The following is a 17556-nucleotide window of genomic DNA, read 5'->3' as shown; positions in this document are numbered from 1 at the left end:
GTGTGGGTGTTTACAGAGCCGTGTGTTTATGCTATGGTTGTATGTCGAGAACAAACATGCACCATGATTCCCATAGGAACTGTACTGGTTTCACAAATGCATATTTATATTATTATTTATTGTTGGTATCTGAGTTAGATGGGCTGACTGATGCCTATAACATTTTAACTTAAAAGTAAGAAATCTTTCCTTTTTCATTTTTATCAGTTGGGAACGTACGCATAGAGCTGCATGATTGACACCAAATATGTGGGCTAAGTACAAACTCTCTCTGCCCAGAATACGAAGTTCTAGTGTGATGCATTATTCTCTAATTATCAAGGAGTCGACTGGCGTGAAATGCAAGAAACGGAGCATGGAGATACTCTTGCTCTCTCTTTGACAAGAAAGTCGGGGTTACAGAATCTAGATTAAAACATGCTGATCAAGTTGTCAATCAAATCCTAATTCCCTTACCCGGTTCCATTCCTAAGAACACAAATGCCCATGGAGCCATTAATACAAAACATGGCTGAACCCTCTTGCATGATGGAGGGAGCCCAGCTGAACATATGCCTATGGAGCCATTAATACAAAACATGGCTGAACCTCTTGCATGATGGAGGGAGCCCAGCTGAACATAAGAATGCGCAGAATTACATCACAAAAGACTCTTGATCTAGGCTCTTCTTTGCCGTTTTCATTGCAGAACTAATCTCAATCTGGTGATAATGAATATCGATCGGCTGATGGGAGCCAGTTCCCATCAGAAGTGAAGGCAGCACTGCCGCAGTCCCATGGGTTTGAAGAGAGGAATCACTCCTATCATTTGATGGCACAGCTGCTATGATAGCATCCCTAACGATCAAACACATTTTTATCAGTTATCCATTCTAATTCTTATCCTACTTAAATTAAAGATTTCAGATAAATAAAAGGAGCTATTTTGCTACCTATTATCAAATATTTCAGGTACATAATTTCGGATGTGTACATAAACAAGACATTAGTATCAGTGAACAAAACATACACGCACACACGGGAAATTTCGGATATGGTTGGTGCTAACTGCCCACGGATAAAGTTTGAGTTGAGTGTCGAGGCACCTGCTCTTATGGCTGGTTCAATACTCTAAAGGTCAACAGCCTGAAGTTGCTCAGACCTGTGCGCATTTACATTACCAAATGAGCGACAACATATTCACAAGGACTGTTTGAACAAAAACCCTCAAGATTTGATTGAATTACAAATCCAAAACCATACACAACACAGAAATATGCTCTCTACAAACACAGACACATCTGCATGCATATGGACAGAAGAAGATACTAATCAGTCTATCACTTGTCGAATCTTGGGAGCGAATGCTTCAACCTACAAAATATTTCAAAAAGGGAAACAATATTTAAGAGAATTATGGAAAATAAAAAACGGTCCTATAAAGAGGTCAAAAGACGCAACAAGTACTTGTTGAGAGGTGAGAGAAATTCACGCTGTTTCAGCTAATCGCCCAACATCTGGTGGCTCAAGACTCGATTTCGCGGCGTACAATCGCTTATTCACCACAACCGCTCTCGGAAAAGCGATTGGTCCGGAGCTGAAGAGCGGCGACGGCGGTGGAGGTGGCGTCGCTCTAAGCAGAAGCGGAACGGCTTTGCCTGCCATTCTGTTATTGATGTTTTATCCGAAGAAATATCCAATGAACAACTCGATTTAAGCTTTTTTATTTATTTATTTTTTCAATTTTTTATAAATGTAATTTACTATGTTAATTATAATTAAAAATATTTTTATTTAAAATTTAATAATATTATAAATTATTGTCCAACAATTGATCCAATTCATTAATTTTTATTCATTCTTTTATATTAAATTCACGAAAATATTACTTATGAACTATAAATTATAAATTTTACTTATCTTCAAAAGTTTTAAAATAGGGCCTGTTATTGAAAATTCCGTTTATGCAATTTGTTGGGCTTATTATTGCACCTTATTATTGAAAATTCAGTTTGTTGGGCTCAACATTGGGCCTTAACATTGGAAGTCTGGCTCATCAATTCCCTGCCTTATTGAACATCAGCTTCTTCGGCCTCAACAAGAGCCTAATATATAAGGTGTTAATGAATTTCAGTTTAGGCAGTCTGTTGGGCTAGATTTTGGGCCTCGTTATTAGATTCAGTTTGTTGGGCAATAGAATGAGCCTAGTAATGCGATGTTTAATTTTTGTTGGGCTTAATCTTGGGCCTGATTTGTTGGCATTAGTTAAATCGGCAGAGATATTGGGCATGACGTTCAATTTATGGACTCGATATTGGGCCAGGTGTAATGGGCATTCAGTTTGTAGGGCTACAGATTGGGCGTATTGTAGTGGACATACAGTTATAGGCCTCTAGATGAGGCCTAGCCTACTGGATATTAAGTTCGTTGGGCTCAGTTTCGGCCTTATTGGATGTTCAGTTTAATGGGCTAGATATTGGGCCTATTGTAATGGATATTTAATTTCTTGGGCTCCAAAATAAGGCCGGAAATTTAACCGTCAGTTTAGTGGATTATCTATTGCGCCTTATTTCTTAGACATAGTTTTGTGGGCTCAATATTGGGCCCAATTTATAGGATAGTTAGTGGGCTTAGCATTGAATTTATTGAACTCAATCATGGGCCTGGCTCATTTAACTTGTAGTTTATTGGGGTTCAGTTGGGGCCTGTTATACAAGACCCTAATGTTCGGCTCAATTTTGTACCTTATTGATTCAATTTACTGGACTATGGCCCACTCGTGGTCTTTGGGAAATACATTTAGAGTTTGGATACAAGATTAGGCCCATATTGAACATCAGCTTCTTCGGCTCAATACAGGGCCTGATTTGTTGGATATTCAGCTTATTCGGCTCAATATTGGGCCTAATTCAGTTTGTTATGCTCAACAATGGGCCTGGTAATCGGACGCTTAATTTATGATGGCTTCAAGGTTAGGCCTTACTTATTGGACATTCAGTTAGTTGGGCTATAGATTGGGCCTGATGTTGAATTTAATGGAACCATTATTGGGCCTTGCTTAATGGACATTAAGTTTGTTGCTCACAGATTGCGCCTAACGTAATGGACAACATGGGCTCCAACATGGGCCTATGTAATGGGCTACATATACTTACTGGTGTAATGGACATTTATCTTCTTGTACTCCAAACTGGGCCAGGATTGAGCATATAGTTCAGTGGGCTTGATATTAGGCCTAACTATTCGACATAAATTTTTGTGGGCTAAATTTTGGGGCTAGTTATTGAATATTTTAGTGGGAATAAGATTGGCCCTACCTTTAAACATTGAGTTTATTGTACTCAATCTCGGCCTGGAATATTTGAGTTCTAGTGTATACAACTTCAATTAACATGACACAATGGACCTGGATTATTCAATTTATTGGGCCCTGCATAATATAATTTCTTGGAATCCAAATTGCTCCAGTTTATTACATATTCAGTTCATGCTGAAATAATATTGGAGCTGGATAGGTCCTGGTTTATTGTGTTCCAGCGTTCGAATTTGCGCCTTCTTTACTGGACTCTGTATCTTCTAACAACATAACTAAAAAGTCTAAAATATATTTATATACATATAAATATGTAAGATTTAATTAACTTTTAGGAATTAAAAATATATCTACATTAGTTTTATTTTTTGACATATTTTACATATACGTATATGAAATATATCTAAACTTGTATGAAAAAAATGTGTATATATATTTATACTTACATATAATACATAAATTTAACATTTTTATAAACTAAAATAATTAAATAATTTATAGATATTTTTAGATATATATAAATAATACATATTACTTAGACAATGAATTATAAAACCCATTTATCTTTTAAAAGTTTCTATTTTTTATAATTAAATAAGTGAACAATTTTTTGTATTATTTTTTAATTTGTAAAGAAAAAAAAAAAAAAAAATAGCAACAATGAAGTTGTAAATTCCAAGCGTCACTCCAAGTATTACGTAATTCACAAGCAATGAAATTTACTTCAAGTCTTTTTAAGGTTGCTGGGCGCCCGACCCGGTTCATTGGACATTGAGGTTATTGGGCTACGAATTGGGTACAGTTTTTTCGGCTGAGGGTTAGGACATGTTATTAGATATTCACTCGTTAGGCTTGAGACTAGGCCTAATATAAGGGTCATTCTATTTATTGGGCTGTAGCTAGTGCCTGTTATTGAAAATTCAGTTTATGAAATTTGTTGGGCTCATTATTGCCACCTGATTATTGAAAATTCAGTTTGTTGGGCTCGACATTGGGCCTTATTATTGGAAATTGGGCTCATCAATCGCCTGCCTTATTGAACATCAGCTTGTTGGGTTCAGTACAGATGCGTATTTATAATATATTTAGTTTATTGGGCTCAATGTTGGGCCTGGTCTGGTCATAGATTGGGCCGGTAAATGAATTTTCAGTTTATGCAGTCTGTTGGGCTAGAGTTTAGGCCTCATTTTTAGATTCGGTTTCTTGGGCTCAAGAATGGGCCTGGTAATGTAATGTTTAGTTTTTTCGGCTGAAGGTTGGGCCTGATTTGTCGGCCTAGATATTGGGCCTCCGTTCAATTTAATGGACTCGATATTGGGCCTGTTGAATGAGTATTCAGTTTGTTGGGCTACAGATTGGGCCTGATGTAGTGGACATACAGTTGTTGGGGTCTGTATTGGGCCTGTCGTACTGGATATTCAGTTAGTTGGCTCGGGTTTGGACCGATTTATTGGATGTCCAGTTTAATGGGCTATAAATTGGGCCTGGTGTAATTTAAATTTAGTTACTTGGGGTCTGGAATGGGGCTGGCAATTTAATAGTCAGTTTAGTGGATTATGTATTGGGCCTTATTTCTTGGACATAGTTTTGTGGGCTCAATATTGGGTCCAATTTATTGGAGAGTTTAGTGGGCTTAAGATTGCGCTCGGCTTTAAAGATTTAATTTATTGGACTCAATCTTGGGTCTCGCTTATTTGACTTGTAGTTTATTGGGATTGATTTGGGGCCTGTTTTACAAGACACCAGTGTTCGGCTCATGTTTGGGCCTTGTTTATTCAATTTATTGGGCTATGGCCCAGTCTAATTTATTTGGCATTAATTTTGTTGGGTTCCAGATTGCACGTAGTTTATTTGGATCTAATATTGGGCCTAGATAGCTCCTGATCATCGGGTTGTAGTGGTTGAATGTGAGCCTTGATTATTGGACTCTGTATCTTCTAACAAGTTAACGGATATATATATATATAAATTAAATAAAAAATGTTTATATTACTTTTTTATAAAATTGCTTTTATTTATTTATATATTTTGTATATGCGTATATAAAATATACCTAAATATGTATGAAAAACTGTGTAAATATTATTTAAACTTACATATAATACATAAACTGAATTCTTTAGATAATTAAAATAATAATAGAAGTAATTTATAGATGTTTTGAGGTATATATAAATAATACATACTTTAATATTTTAAAGCAAAACACATGCACATAAATCATACAAAAAGTTAACTTTTCAATAACATTATGTTATATTTGAAAATTGTAGTAATTTTTTAATTTTTTTTTTAATATTTTAAAAATATTAAGTCCCTGGTTTAGACAAACCCTGATCGACCGTTGCCATCCCACGTGAGCACGCACACAATGAAAATTGTTATTTGCTTACCTTTATGATTAGATAATAAATCATCCGAATCTTGAAAAATGAAAAAAAAATAGATTCTAAATTTTCACGGGTCGGACATGGTGTTTGATATACAAGCATTTCAATGACCATATACACTTTATACTATAATTTCACATAATTTTTAGTATTCTGTTCATTGCGGAATTTCTCTATATTAAACGTTTCTATGAAAAGATGTGTTGTACAACAAGCTCACTGAACGCAGGGCATATTCCGATGTACTAATAGTTGACTGAATTTGAACAGGCACTTGATTTTATAGAGCTATTCAAATTCAGAATAAATCATACTCAGCTCCTCCTATCTGCATCATTCCGCAGCTCCGAACTGCTCCTTTCAACAAAAGGATTGTTACTGCACTGAAGCAGATTTGGTGTAGCTGATGAGATTTTTCTTTTCTCGTCGGAAGATGCACCAGTCGGGTTATTGAATTCCCCACAAAGGGGCGCTACTGATGCAGATGGCACACTGGAAGTGTTCCCAGTTCCAGGCTTAGGATCAGAACCCGCCATGCGCTTGCTGTCTTTTTCAACCAGAGAATCTCTTGCGCAATGCTGTGTTGTCTCATTCTGTGCCAAAGTGGATGGTTCCTTCTGTGTGCTCCCCGTCTCTAGTTTATGGCTGCTATGGGTCTCTGGTAATGAAGCAGTAGTGAGAGGGAGCGATGAGTGAACTTCCTGTTCGTTTGTTTTACCAATCGCATCTTTAGTTCCACCTGTGAAGCAGATTTTCCAGTCAAAAGTTAAAGAGCGAGATAATGTATATGGGATGGTGGGATAACTTATATTAAGCTCTGCAAGAAAGATTGAGAAATGACCTCCTTGAGAAGCAGTGGGAGTTTGCATGTGGGCATTTGAAGGGGTGGACGAGCCTCCTGCTCCTTTTTTCATCCTTGACTGCAATGCCACAACCAGGACAGAAACTCGTTAATATGAAGATCAACGAAAAAGTGCTATTTCTGAAGTTTGAGTAGATGTGAAGTAGAGGACTGTTCTTTAACACTAACTATCATGTGAATTTTCTAAAACAGAACGCCTCTCTACAGAAGAGGGAAGAAGAATGCTGAAAGAGAAACTGCGGTGAGACAGCAAGGCCACGTGCCCAAGTGGAGAAAGCAGGCAAAGGAGTGGCAGATGGTTCACACTCCCACCAACCTTCAGCAAACTGATAACTCTAACATGTGAATTTACAAGCATGAATCCTAATAAGCCCATGTTCTTATTTCAATAAATCTGGCAGCAATTTAATAATATATAGTTTGCAGTTTTTCATCCATTAAGATGAATCAAGTAATATCTACATGAGGTCAAGAATATTTACCTTTGCATTCTCTTCACAGTACTTGATGACATGTGAGACGTTTGTGCAGTACCCATGGAGAAGGGAGTAAGCCCATAAAAGAAGCTTTCGTGAAGTATTCATATCAAGTATGTCAACTCCATCAATGCCTGGCTGGATATAAGTTTCTGCAGCCAACTGTGCTGGTACCATATAAAGGTTTATACCAGATGGAAGCAACGCACACGAGGTGTCCTTGTAGAAATTGTATGAAGATCTAAGCAGTGTGGCTGCAGCTTCCAAATCTTCATCTGAAACTCTCTTGATGATAACATTCTTGATCTTAGAGAGTGAAGGGTTCCATTTAGTTTCAAGATTCTTGAGATGATTTGGATCCTCAAATGCCGAACTCCATAATTCCTCTGTTTGTAGATCAACACAGAGCAGTTGTTCGCTTTCGAGTGCACCACCAGATAAATTAAGACCACGAATCTCAGTCGAGAGTCTTGAATGCAAGGGTGTAATCAGAGCCATACTAATGACAAGAGATCTACACCAGGCAGCAGAAACATGTCTATATACTTTGGCACAGTTACTATTAGACAATTTTGGATTCTTCAATCGCTTCCGAATCTTCTCATTTATTGCTTCAAGTGTTTCTACCTTGACATTTCTCTCCAGTAGCTGTATGTATTGATAGATATATCTGAAACGAACAAGAAAAAACGCAGAGAAGACGTCAAAACATAAGACTTCACAAAAACAGGGACTTGAATTACGAGTAAAATAAATAGTATCAACACACTCTAGTATGAAGTTTTAGTTACTCTGGAAACAGATGTTCTCTATGCGCTTACCCATACAGGCTGCTTTCTGTCAATTCTAGACTCTTCAGCTCAGGCAAACTCCAAATATCTGACCACAAGTTGACCTGCTCCAAGAACAAATTGAATAGTTTCTCTAGCAAATGTTCAGCATGGTCCGGATCAGTACAAGAGCCAGAACCATCTTGACATACGGACATAATTAAGGTCTTAATGAACCTCCCAAGAGAGACTGGCACAAGATCTTCAAGGCACAAGGAGAACTGCACTCATGAAAAATTTAAACATCACGTTAGCTTTTTCACCTAATTATGGTTAAACTAAAAGCATGTTGTTAAAAGAGAATTATATTCCACAGAAAAAACCAGTCTTAATTTCCAGGGGATAAAATAATTGACAGAAACATCTCAAATGTTGAAGCTCCATCGACTTCCACTTGAACTCATGTTATGAATTTTGAGAAACTCAAGTCCCAAGGTTTTCTGTTCGAGGATGGTGGATAACTTTGTTAGAAATCATTAATAGCTTAATACATATTTATTTGGCCAAGGACAGGTTCCATGCACCTTTGGCATCATCATCATTAATGCATACCATGTAACTAAATACCAGTGCTGTAACAAGAAGCACGTGAATTATGTAAAAATCCGCTTGTCACCAAACAAAAGACATTCTCATGTCTACAAATTACAGGTAAACCCAAGAAATCAAATACGCTGTAGGCATTAATGCATCATACCCTTTTATCTGACCGAAGAGAGATGTAAGCCCGATCAAGGGTAGAGACATCTCCAGTCTCCTCCAACAACTTCAAATAGAACAGTATGTACTTCCTGATGCAAGTTATAAATTTACGGGAACTTTCTGCTAGGTTAACTTCAAGAGATCGCTTGTTCCCAGAGGGGCCTGGGTTCTTGCGTCTGTATTACAAAGACGAAAAGACTTCATATATTATTTAATGTTAGAAGATATAACATAAAATTTCAAAATCAGTACAGCTGATTGAAACTTTTTGCTAAGATGAAACAATGAATTAGCCATGACTTCACTGAAGAAACTTACGTGAGCTTCTGAAATGCTATATGCATGTTTGAGCATTTAAATTATTTCAGTGGCGTTATTATTTAGATATCTAAATCATCTATTTTTACGATAACTTCGTTCAGATCTTGAGGTTCTCAGTTAGGTTCCTCAGATTCTTAAAACTTATCTAGGGACAATAAAAGATGTTGAAGGGTTTGAACATTGTATAAAATTGAAGGTAGAATTGGATTGTGTACCTTCCTTTCTTGACCATACTGTCAATCTCCCACATATTTATTGTAAATGAGGATCGGGATGACTTAAAGCAGAAAGAAAGTTCCTCTTTCGCTTTCTCTAGATCCCCAGTCCCACCTCTCCTGTGCAGTCCTTGAGCAAGCATATATCTCGCTTTGTGGAAGTGCTTAAGATCTCCTTCTACACAAGTTTCAAGGGCAGAAAGGCAATCACAGTAAAGCAGATTCCACGCATTTTCAAGTTTATGGAAGTCTACAACCTTAGAATTGCTACTGGCTTTTCCATCCTCGACACGAACTGCTGACTCCGAACTTTCACAGCCAAGTCCGTCAAAAATACTTGTTACAGTTTCCTTGGCTGATTTAGCAAAGGAATGTGCTGCAACAACCTGAAACCCATACATTAAGAATCAAACCCACCATCTTAGCAGTGTTAAGTAATCACAAATGAAACATGACGGTTAATCTATCAAATACGACAATAATCAATAGATAGGGAAGGTGCAAATAATTCTATGTAGTTTCTTTATACATATGTTGACATCAACTTCATTTAGCAAAATATCACATATCTGCCAAATCCCAAAAGCACAAATAAACATACCCATTGGCATATCAATGGGAGAATAAGAGGCAAATGCAGTCTTAAAAAAGACGAAAAAACAATAAATACATCATATAAGAACCTTTAAAGCCTCTTCATTTCGCTTCCCACATTTGTAGAGTAGCTTCAGCCGTGATGCATGCATTCTGTAGAATGGGTCAACAGCAGATGGATTCAAAGCAATAGCCTGGGCATAATATGAGAATGATGCATCATAAGAGTATCCAAGTTTCTCACAGAGTTTCCCCACATAAAATGCATGAGACCAATCTTCCCTGTGAACGGAAAATAAATAATTGCTAAGTTGGCAGAACATTGGTGAAGAAAGTTTGTCAGATATCAACTGAGAAAAGGAAAGATACTTGTGTTTGAAGGCTTTCTTAAAATGACTCATCGAGTTCTGGCAGAACATTTTCCATGCTTCATCTTTTAAGGGTACAACAGATCTTTGATCATAAAATGGTACCACGTTCTGCAGACCATCATAGTATACTAATGCCAATAGCTCGTGTATCTCGCCCTGAAACCAATCAAGACAGGGATATGACAATTAATGACCGGCAAATATGTAGTATCATAATTCAAACACCACAGACAAATCACCTCAGCTTAAAAGCAATTCCACAGAAACATTCATGCAGAGCATATTCTACCAAAAAACAGGCCCAACCTGGAGGTGGATGATCTAAAAATGACTCAGAATATTTCATTGCATTAGAAAAATGCAGTTTGATCTATCTTTAGGACAATTATATTGAAGAAAACATAAAATCCACAAATTCAACAACAGTTTCAGAGAGAAGCGACATTACTGAGTTGTGAACGCATACTAACAAAAACAAATTACATTTTCCAATAGAATCACTGAGGGAGGAGGGAAACCTGTTGAGTTGCTGTCTTTGCCAGGGCCAAAGTCATCAGTAAACATCTTCTGCTCCTCCTTCGACTAGTCTCAACTCTCTGAGGCAGAGTAGCATTTTTCCTCCAACCCAATACATTAATTTGCTTACTCCCATCATTCAGCAGCAAGTCGACCTCCTACAAACCAGAAAATCAACATACACCCTTAGAGGTTTTATTAAGGTCGTATAGCTAGCCCTTGCTCCTTTTTACATTTTGAAAGAGTAAAGAATGTTGTCAAGATCTTACCTCATCATATATATTTGCAAGCCTCTGCCAACTTTCAAAGCGCATGGGATTGTACAATAAATCATACTTGAAGAGATTTGCATTATGCTCTACAAATTCTTCCCCTTCTTTAGTTAGAACAAAACCAGCCCATTTATCAGTTGCACTCATTTCTTCAGACTGTGCAAGAAGATAATACAAATTGCGATAAACTTCCTGGTATGGGTCAGGGCTGCAACCAGGAAACACATAATGTATTTAACTGAATCACATGTAGACAATCCACATAATTGAAAATTAAACACAAGTAAGCCCCAACTTTACCATTCCAGTGATGATGAGTTCTGCTGTTTGGTGGGTTCATTATCTGAAAACATAATCTTCATCATGGTGTCGAGAAAACCCTCAGACCCAGCCTCCTCTGAGAGCTTATCTTCACATAATCCTGGATCATCTAAGAACTTATCAATTGCATTTCCAGCCAAAACAGTGTCAGGTGGTTGAGGAAAATGTTTGCGTATGGCTCTTAGAACTTTCCGAAGTTTAATCAGTCCAGTTCTCTGCAATAAAAGCATACAGCAGTACAACAAAACATTTCAGAATCGCAAGCATCATCATATATATGGAAGAATAAAAATAAATGAAGACTAAGTTGAAATGGTGGACAATGTGTTACAAGAGAGAGAAAGAATGGCATATTGAATCTACTCACAGATGAAGCTTTCGCATATGGAAGTATATATTGGAAAACATCGGCACACTGCTCCTTAGTCTGATAATCTCCCTGGCTTGTGTTTTTATGCTTTACCAAATCCTCTTCACAAGATGAATCTGATCTTAGATTTAAACCATACAAACAGTAAAAACATTGATCTAAAGCATTATCAATGATGAGCTCAAGTTCCTCCCTCTCATCCTCAGTTAGCTCACTCTCACACTCAATAGTTTGATTGTTCTCCATTTCTCCATTGCTGGACACGCAATCAGGTCCATAACCAACATTACTGTTGGAATTTATCACTGTTGCCTCTTTATCTAAATGAGAAGAAACGCCTGCACTTACACTTTCAATTGCATCTTTTCCTAATGAACAGGCTTCATCCTTGTCAGTTTTGCTTATTTCCACGTCAAGCACATTGGAGCGTGGTTCATTTGGAGATCCTCCAGGATGAGTACTGCAGGAATGCAGTTCAGACATTTTGAGCTGATCATCCTTGGAAGTCTGTTGATCAAACTTTGTTTCTTTTCCCTTATTCAGAGAGTGAATATCAGATTTAAGCTTCATATCTAAGGCCAAAAGATGCTTAATTGCAAGCTTCAAGAATGTCCCTTCTTGTTCTTCACCGTTCCCTCGTGCACAACAGATCCCAAACTCCGCAAGCATATCATGGATTGCTACAATCAACTCGGCCTGATAGGGACATCAGAAAGTTAGAACACAAATGCTAGAGAAAAGATATGACACAACAATTAACCAATTGAAAAAAGAAAAAAACAAAGTTCACGGAGGTCAGAGCATGTGCTTACTTGAGATTTGATCGGAACACTAAAGTTCAAGTGTTGTAGTTTGCAGAATGCAATAGCAGTATCTACAAAATAGCATTGTTCAGCTTGCTCAATTGATTCCAGACCACCAAGCCCAAATGACTTTTTAGCAAAGCAGGAATTAGCAATATCGCACAAAAACGTTAGCAGTAAGGACTGGATGCCACCAATAGCCGCCACAGGAACTTTTTTCTGCCAAAAATATCACCAAACCACAGACATAACCCTAAGAAGCAAATATATAATAATCTTCTTACATAAAAAGGTCCATGCCTCAAATAGACCACTGGATGCCTATGCTATATCTGCAATTCTAGAGCAACCAAATGCAACAGAGAAAACCAACCACAAAAACTTACAGAATTCTCACTGGAGCTGATGATGCTCTTGATTCTTGATGCAGATTGAGAAATAGCCTCGACCTCTTCAGCAACTAAATGACTCCAATGCTTGCGTAAGCTTTCTTTTGATTGACTTTCTGATGATGAAATTAAACCAGGTGTATTATTAAGGGAACTGCCTTCCAGACCAGCTCCAGCTAAAAGTATTTGGAGTTTCCTTCTATGACAATTCAAATAGACATCAACATCCATCTGTTCTGCAAGTTCACATGATCTGATCAAAGCATCTAATGCAGAGAGCTCAACTGAGTTAAATCCTTTACCTTCATTATCCCAGTCATATAACACATCGAAATGGACATCCTCCGCTGATAATAAAAGAGGAGCAAGCACATTAGTACACTCTGAGTGCATGCTTTTCTCAAGCATCTCAGTAACAGACTTCTTCAACAAATAATCAACCTCAATCAAATTTATTTCATGGAGGACCCTGTCCACTGTCAGTTTTTTAATTACTTTGCAGTGTGGCAGGCAAATAGAACCAAGAGGAGTGTTCATCTTATCCTTGTCCATGAAAAGGGCTAATACAATAGAAAGTTCTTTTTGAGCCTTTCCTTTGTCACCTTCCAACAGAGATAAGCGTGCACTAATCCAAAAAAAGCGTATCCAGAAGCAATGATTGCCCCTCAACAAAGATGAGTTGTCCATTGGCAATTTTTTATTATGTCCAGAAACATCTATGATAGAGCAATTGTTTTTCTCATCCATGGCAGTAATATGGAAAGGATATTCCAGAGCTACAGATTCTATAATCTTACAGAGATGGTAGGATGCCTCGGACATGAAACTGCATGTTGTTGATGTTTCAAAAGACTGTAATCCCATATCATAGTATAGTTCTGAAAGAAAAAGACTACATTCAGGAGTTCTTTCATGTCCCCAATGTCTTGTCTCCTTCTCTAAGTCCAAAATTCTGGCAATACTATTCTGGTGTAAAATAGTTCTATTTGCAATTTTCTCTAAAAGCAAGTGACACATGTGGTAAGCACCAAAATTATTGGAAGTATTCTGGACAAATTCAATAACATCCGTAGATTCTGACTCAGGTGAATTAGCCAATACTTCAACACAATGAAAAGCAGGATCAGAGTCTTGATTGCAATTTATAGTTCCAGGTCCATCCACCAAATAAGGCACCAGAAATTGCTTCACAACTTTAGCAAGCTCCTTACTGGGGGGCAAATCCGATTCTTCTTTACCTGGTTTACGACTCCTAAGCCTTTCAAGGCGACTGCTTCGTCTCTCTTGAGGCTGTTCTTCAAATGCAGTTCCTTCCTTCTCATTTGCAGAGTTGCAATTGGCAAAAGGCATGCCTGCACCAGCTGGCATGCATGTAAATCCTTTAGCTCCAACAGCACCTGTTGATTTTGGTGCAGATGAAGGCAACTTTATGGTTAGTCTAATATCCCTGGATATATACGTCTCAGTTTTCAGTTCAGAGCCAGATGCAGAAAATGGGCGTAAGATCTCCAGTAGTTCACCAACAAGAGCTATCCAGGAGGCTTCCGAAAGTTGGACTTCAATGTTTTGCTTCAACTTTTTAGATGCTGTGGTCCTATCTAAGTCCATATCCTCATTAATAGCTTTTCTCTTCTCTGGAAACTTCAGCCTTATATGTTTTGGTTCTAGTTTATCTATACCTCTTGGGGTAAATGGAATTGGTTCAGAGTCCTCGATGGTACTTTTGACATGCAAAGCGCGAGAATGAGATGGCCAATGCCTTAATATTAGTTCTGCAACAGAAAGACAAGCCACCTCATCACCAATTGCAATTAGAACCTCCAGGAGTTTCTCCATGCAATTCCCTGCATATTAACATTTGATATTGGTTTCAATAAATTAATTCTAGAAACATGATAGATATAATAAAATTATAAAGATAGTGTACATAAGTAATAAGAAAGACAGGAAACATCGAAACAGTAAACTGTAATGTTTTGAAAGTCAAGTAATGGTGTAGTAGAAGGGAGAAAGATAAAAATATGCTTACAATTACTAGGGCTGCAAACTAGTCCCTGCTCAAATGCCCAACGCGAGATGCTTAATGATCCCATGGAACAAGATAATGTTCCTAATTGGTTCCAGATAACAGAATCTTTGCTATCAATCTCTACAGCTTGGAGATAGCAATGCAAAGCACTCTCATAGTAGGAAGGGCCTTGTTGAAGAAAAACTGTGGCAAGGTTTTTTAGTGCCAAAAATCTGCAGAAAGCTAAGACAGTTCAATTGAAGGAACAATTTATAATTACACAATCATGCTAACTAGTCCTGTTAATAGACAAGCAGAAGTTTAAGTTTCGTCAACTTTCAGCAAGACAGAGCTAAACTTGCTCATGACCTAAATTTACTTTAAAAGATTAAAACATTCACCCACCAAACCTCTTCCAAAATAATGACAGTTGAGGAAACTTCCCACAAAGATTAATTCAGTACAAGAAACTAGGAAGCACATCAGTCAAAATATCATAACGGGATTGGTGAGGGAATGGGATTCAAATACTTTGAATGAGGAAACTTAACCTTTATGGATTAAACTCTCAATAAGCAGATACAATGACACAACAATATAGTAATGAGATTAAGTTGTTCACCAGTTCTACCCAACCCAGGCCATGAAGAAAATAAAGAAAATCACGCCTTAAATGTTCGCTCGTTTAAGCCAACTGAAAACCTTCTCTCTCTCTCTAAAAAAGGGAAACATGACAGTGGCATCTTACAATCTGAGGAGATCAGAGACATTCCTGAACTGTTTTGTGACTACATAACAATGATGGTTGATATACACATAATAACATCAAAGGCAAAGGAAATTATCACAGCCAAATAGCTAAAAAGAAACAGATTGCCATGTGATGATCAAAACCTGAGTTGTAAAAGATGACCATCGCTTGCATTATTTTCCACCTGAAAACCAAAAAGGAAAATTGTAATTAAAACAAACCAAAGCTGAAACAAGACATATAAAGAAACAAATGGTAAACCCAAAAAAAAACTAACAGATCCTAAGAGTAGACATAACCTGTGCATTTGTTACCAATGGATCTTTTAACACCAACTCTAAAAGTTCACGAGCTTTCTCATAGTCCTTAGCTTGTAACTTCAAAAGTCCATCATGATATAATTGTGATAAATGGAACTCCTGAGAAGAACACAACCAAATTCTAAAGTTATAGATGTTTTATAACCAGTAACTGTTCAGTGAATATTAGAAAGAAGGCATAGCCACAACACCAACTTCTTAAACATGAAATGCACTACATTAACAAAAAGATACATCAATAACTGCGCCCACCAAAAAAAAAATTGGTACAAAAAAGTACAAAAATCTTGCCTGCGCTTCTTTCGTCGGTGCTAATGGCTGCCACTGATTTCGAGAGTCAGTGTCGTTAATGGCTGCAATCGAGAACTGCAAAGCAGAAACAAAATTAACAAGGGTAAGATACAATGGTCGGCAAAAAAATCGTCGCGAATTGAAGAACTTTTATAGAATAAAGTGCATAAGTGCGCCAATTATACGCTTACCATTATGTGGGATCCTCGCGACGAGCAGCGCTAAAAAATTACATGTATATTTCTTCTGATTCTTGAGATTTAGGCGGGGTTTTGAGGCTCGTGCTCTTTGCTGATAAAATTCCAGTTCTCCGTTTCATAATTTTCACCATGTTTAGGAGATTCAAGCGTCGAGTTTTCAAAAAGGGGCCTCTACTTTCTTCTTTTTTGTGCATAGAGTATTTCTTCGTTTTTTAAAGTATTAAGACCACTTTTATTTGCAAGTTCTATCAATTATAAATATATATATATATATTATAGCTAAAGATTAATTTTATTATAACAAGCATATAATAAGGCATCAATCTATTTATCATTGCGACCATGTTTCCACTTATAATTTACCATAAGGACAGTTACATTGTTTTTTTCTTGAAATTTGGAATAATATAAAAGTTCTTATATTTAATAATTTTAAAATCTATTTCTGCCTGATAAATAATTAAAAAAATATATTTTTTATATACCACGTAAAATAATTTTATAAAATACCTAAATTGTAATTTTTGTTACAGTTTAAAAGTAGATAAAATTAAATCATATACATTTATTCCATTTGTGTACGCAAGTCATCATGATACATCGATCTTATGTGTATATAATAAATAATTTTTTATGTACTTAATATATTCTAAATAAAAATAAATATTTTATATTTGAAATAAATTTTATATTCGCGAAAACTGTATGTAAATTTATATATCAATTCAAACATATTACTTAATGCATATTAATATTTTTATCATAATTTTGTTGTTCATCCATCGCGTTTAGAAAGCATACAACGTGCTCTCTCCAAAAGGCTTCTGTTCATGTGCTCTGCCACATCGTTCTACTGTGGTATTTTTTTAATTATGAGATGCCTGAAAATTTCACATTCTTGCAGAACTCACCTGAAATTCCAACCCTCTGAATTCTTCTCCGGAGAGTTCCCTTCCTGAATGCGAATCTCTATCTCTTTGCGGCTACAACCTATTCTAATATGACACATATTCAATCTCTTAAGTGACTTTTGAACACTAGCTAGCTCTGAACCTATTTATATTAGCCATGAGCGATTACCAAGCGGAGTTGAAAGAAAAGAGACTTGATATGCCTTGCGTAAATTGCTAGTAGTTTATAATAAATAAATAGTTATAGACACAAAATTTTTCTTATTCTGCTCATCCCTTTCCAAAATATTAAAAGAGAAGCACAAAAATTACGGTTAAACACATGTTGTAGCTTCATTTGGTCACTGCAAG

The 17556-nt window shown here is 36.8% G+C and overlaps 1 protein-coding gene and 1 long non-coding RNA gene across 2 annotated transcripts; both read right to left on the bottom strand.

Moving 5' to 3' along the window:
• Positions 1-340: 340 nt before the first annotated feature.
• On the bottom strand, positions 341-1680 carry LOC105164706 (uncharacterized). The gene is made up of 3 exons (XR_848049.3): positions 1447-1680; positions 1010-1353; positions 341-837 (listed from the first exon to the last, which is right to left on the bottom strand). It is a non-coding gene; the product is annotated as an uncharacterized LOC105164706 (long non-coding RNA).
• A 4036-nt stretch (positions 1681-5716) lies between these two features.
• LOC105164707 (Tetratricopeptide repeat (TPR)-like superfamily protein) lies at positions 5717-16511 on the bottom strand. The gene is made up of 19 exons (XM_011083426.3): positions 16286-16511; positions 16095-16169; positions 15783-15902; positions 15627-15667; positions 14754-14965; positions 12722-14568; positions 12345-12554; positions 11530-12228; positions 11142-11377; positions 10839-11049; positions 10572-10727; positions 10052-10209; positions 9772-9964; positions 9089-9474; positions 8548-8728; positions 7842-8071; positions 7027-7690; positions 6524-6602; positions 5717-6421 (listed from the first exon to the last, which is right to left on the bottom strand). The coding sequence occupies exons 1-19, from the start codon at positions 16286-16288 to the stop codon at positions 5997-5999; spliced, it is 6126 nt and encodes a 2041-aa protein (XP_011081728.1). The 5' UTR covers positions 16289-16511; the 3' UTR covers positions 5717-5996.
• Between the last annotated feature and the right edge of the window lie 1045 nt (positions 16512-17556).

Source organism: Sesamum indicum, linkage group LG6 (assembly GCF_026168435.1).
Source record: "Sesamum indicum cultivar Baizhima isolate 11 linkage group LG6, ASM2616843v1, whole genome shotgun sequence".
Taxonomy (NCBI): domain Eukaryota; kingdom Viridiplantae; phylum Streptophyta; class Magnoliopsida; order Lamiales; family Pedaliaceae; genus Sesamum; species Sesamum indicum.
The sequence above is the reverse complement of the archived record's forward strand: the minus strand, read 5'-3'. Positions and strand labels throughout refer to the sequence as shown.

Excerpts from the sequence above, each read along its gene's own strand:
- LOC105164707 (XM_011083426.3), bottom strand. Across the intron at positions 8,072-8,547 it reads CTCTTCGGTCAGATAAAAGG|TTCTCCTTGTGCCTTGAAGA; the intron begins GTATGATGCATT and ends TCATGAGTGCAG. Across the intron at positions 6,603-7,026 it reads ACTGTGAAGAGAATGCAAAG|TCAAGGATGAAAAAAGGAGC; the intron begins GTAAATATTCTT and ends GTGGCATTGCAG.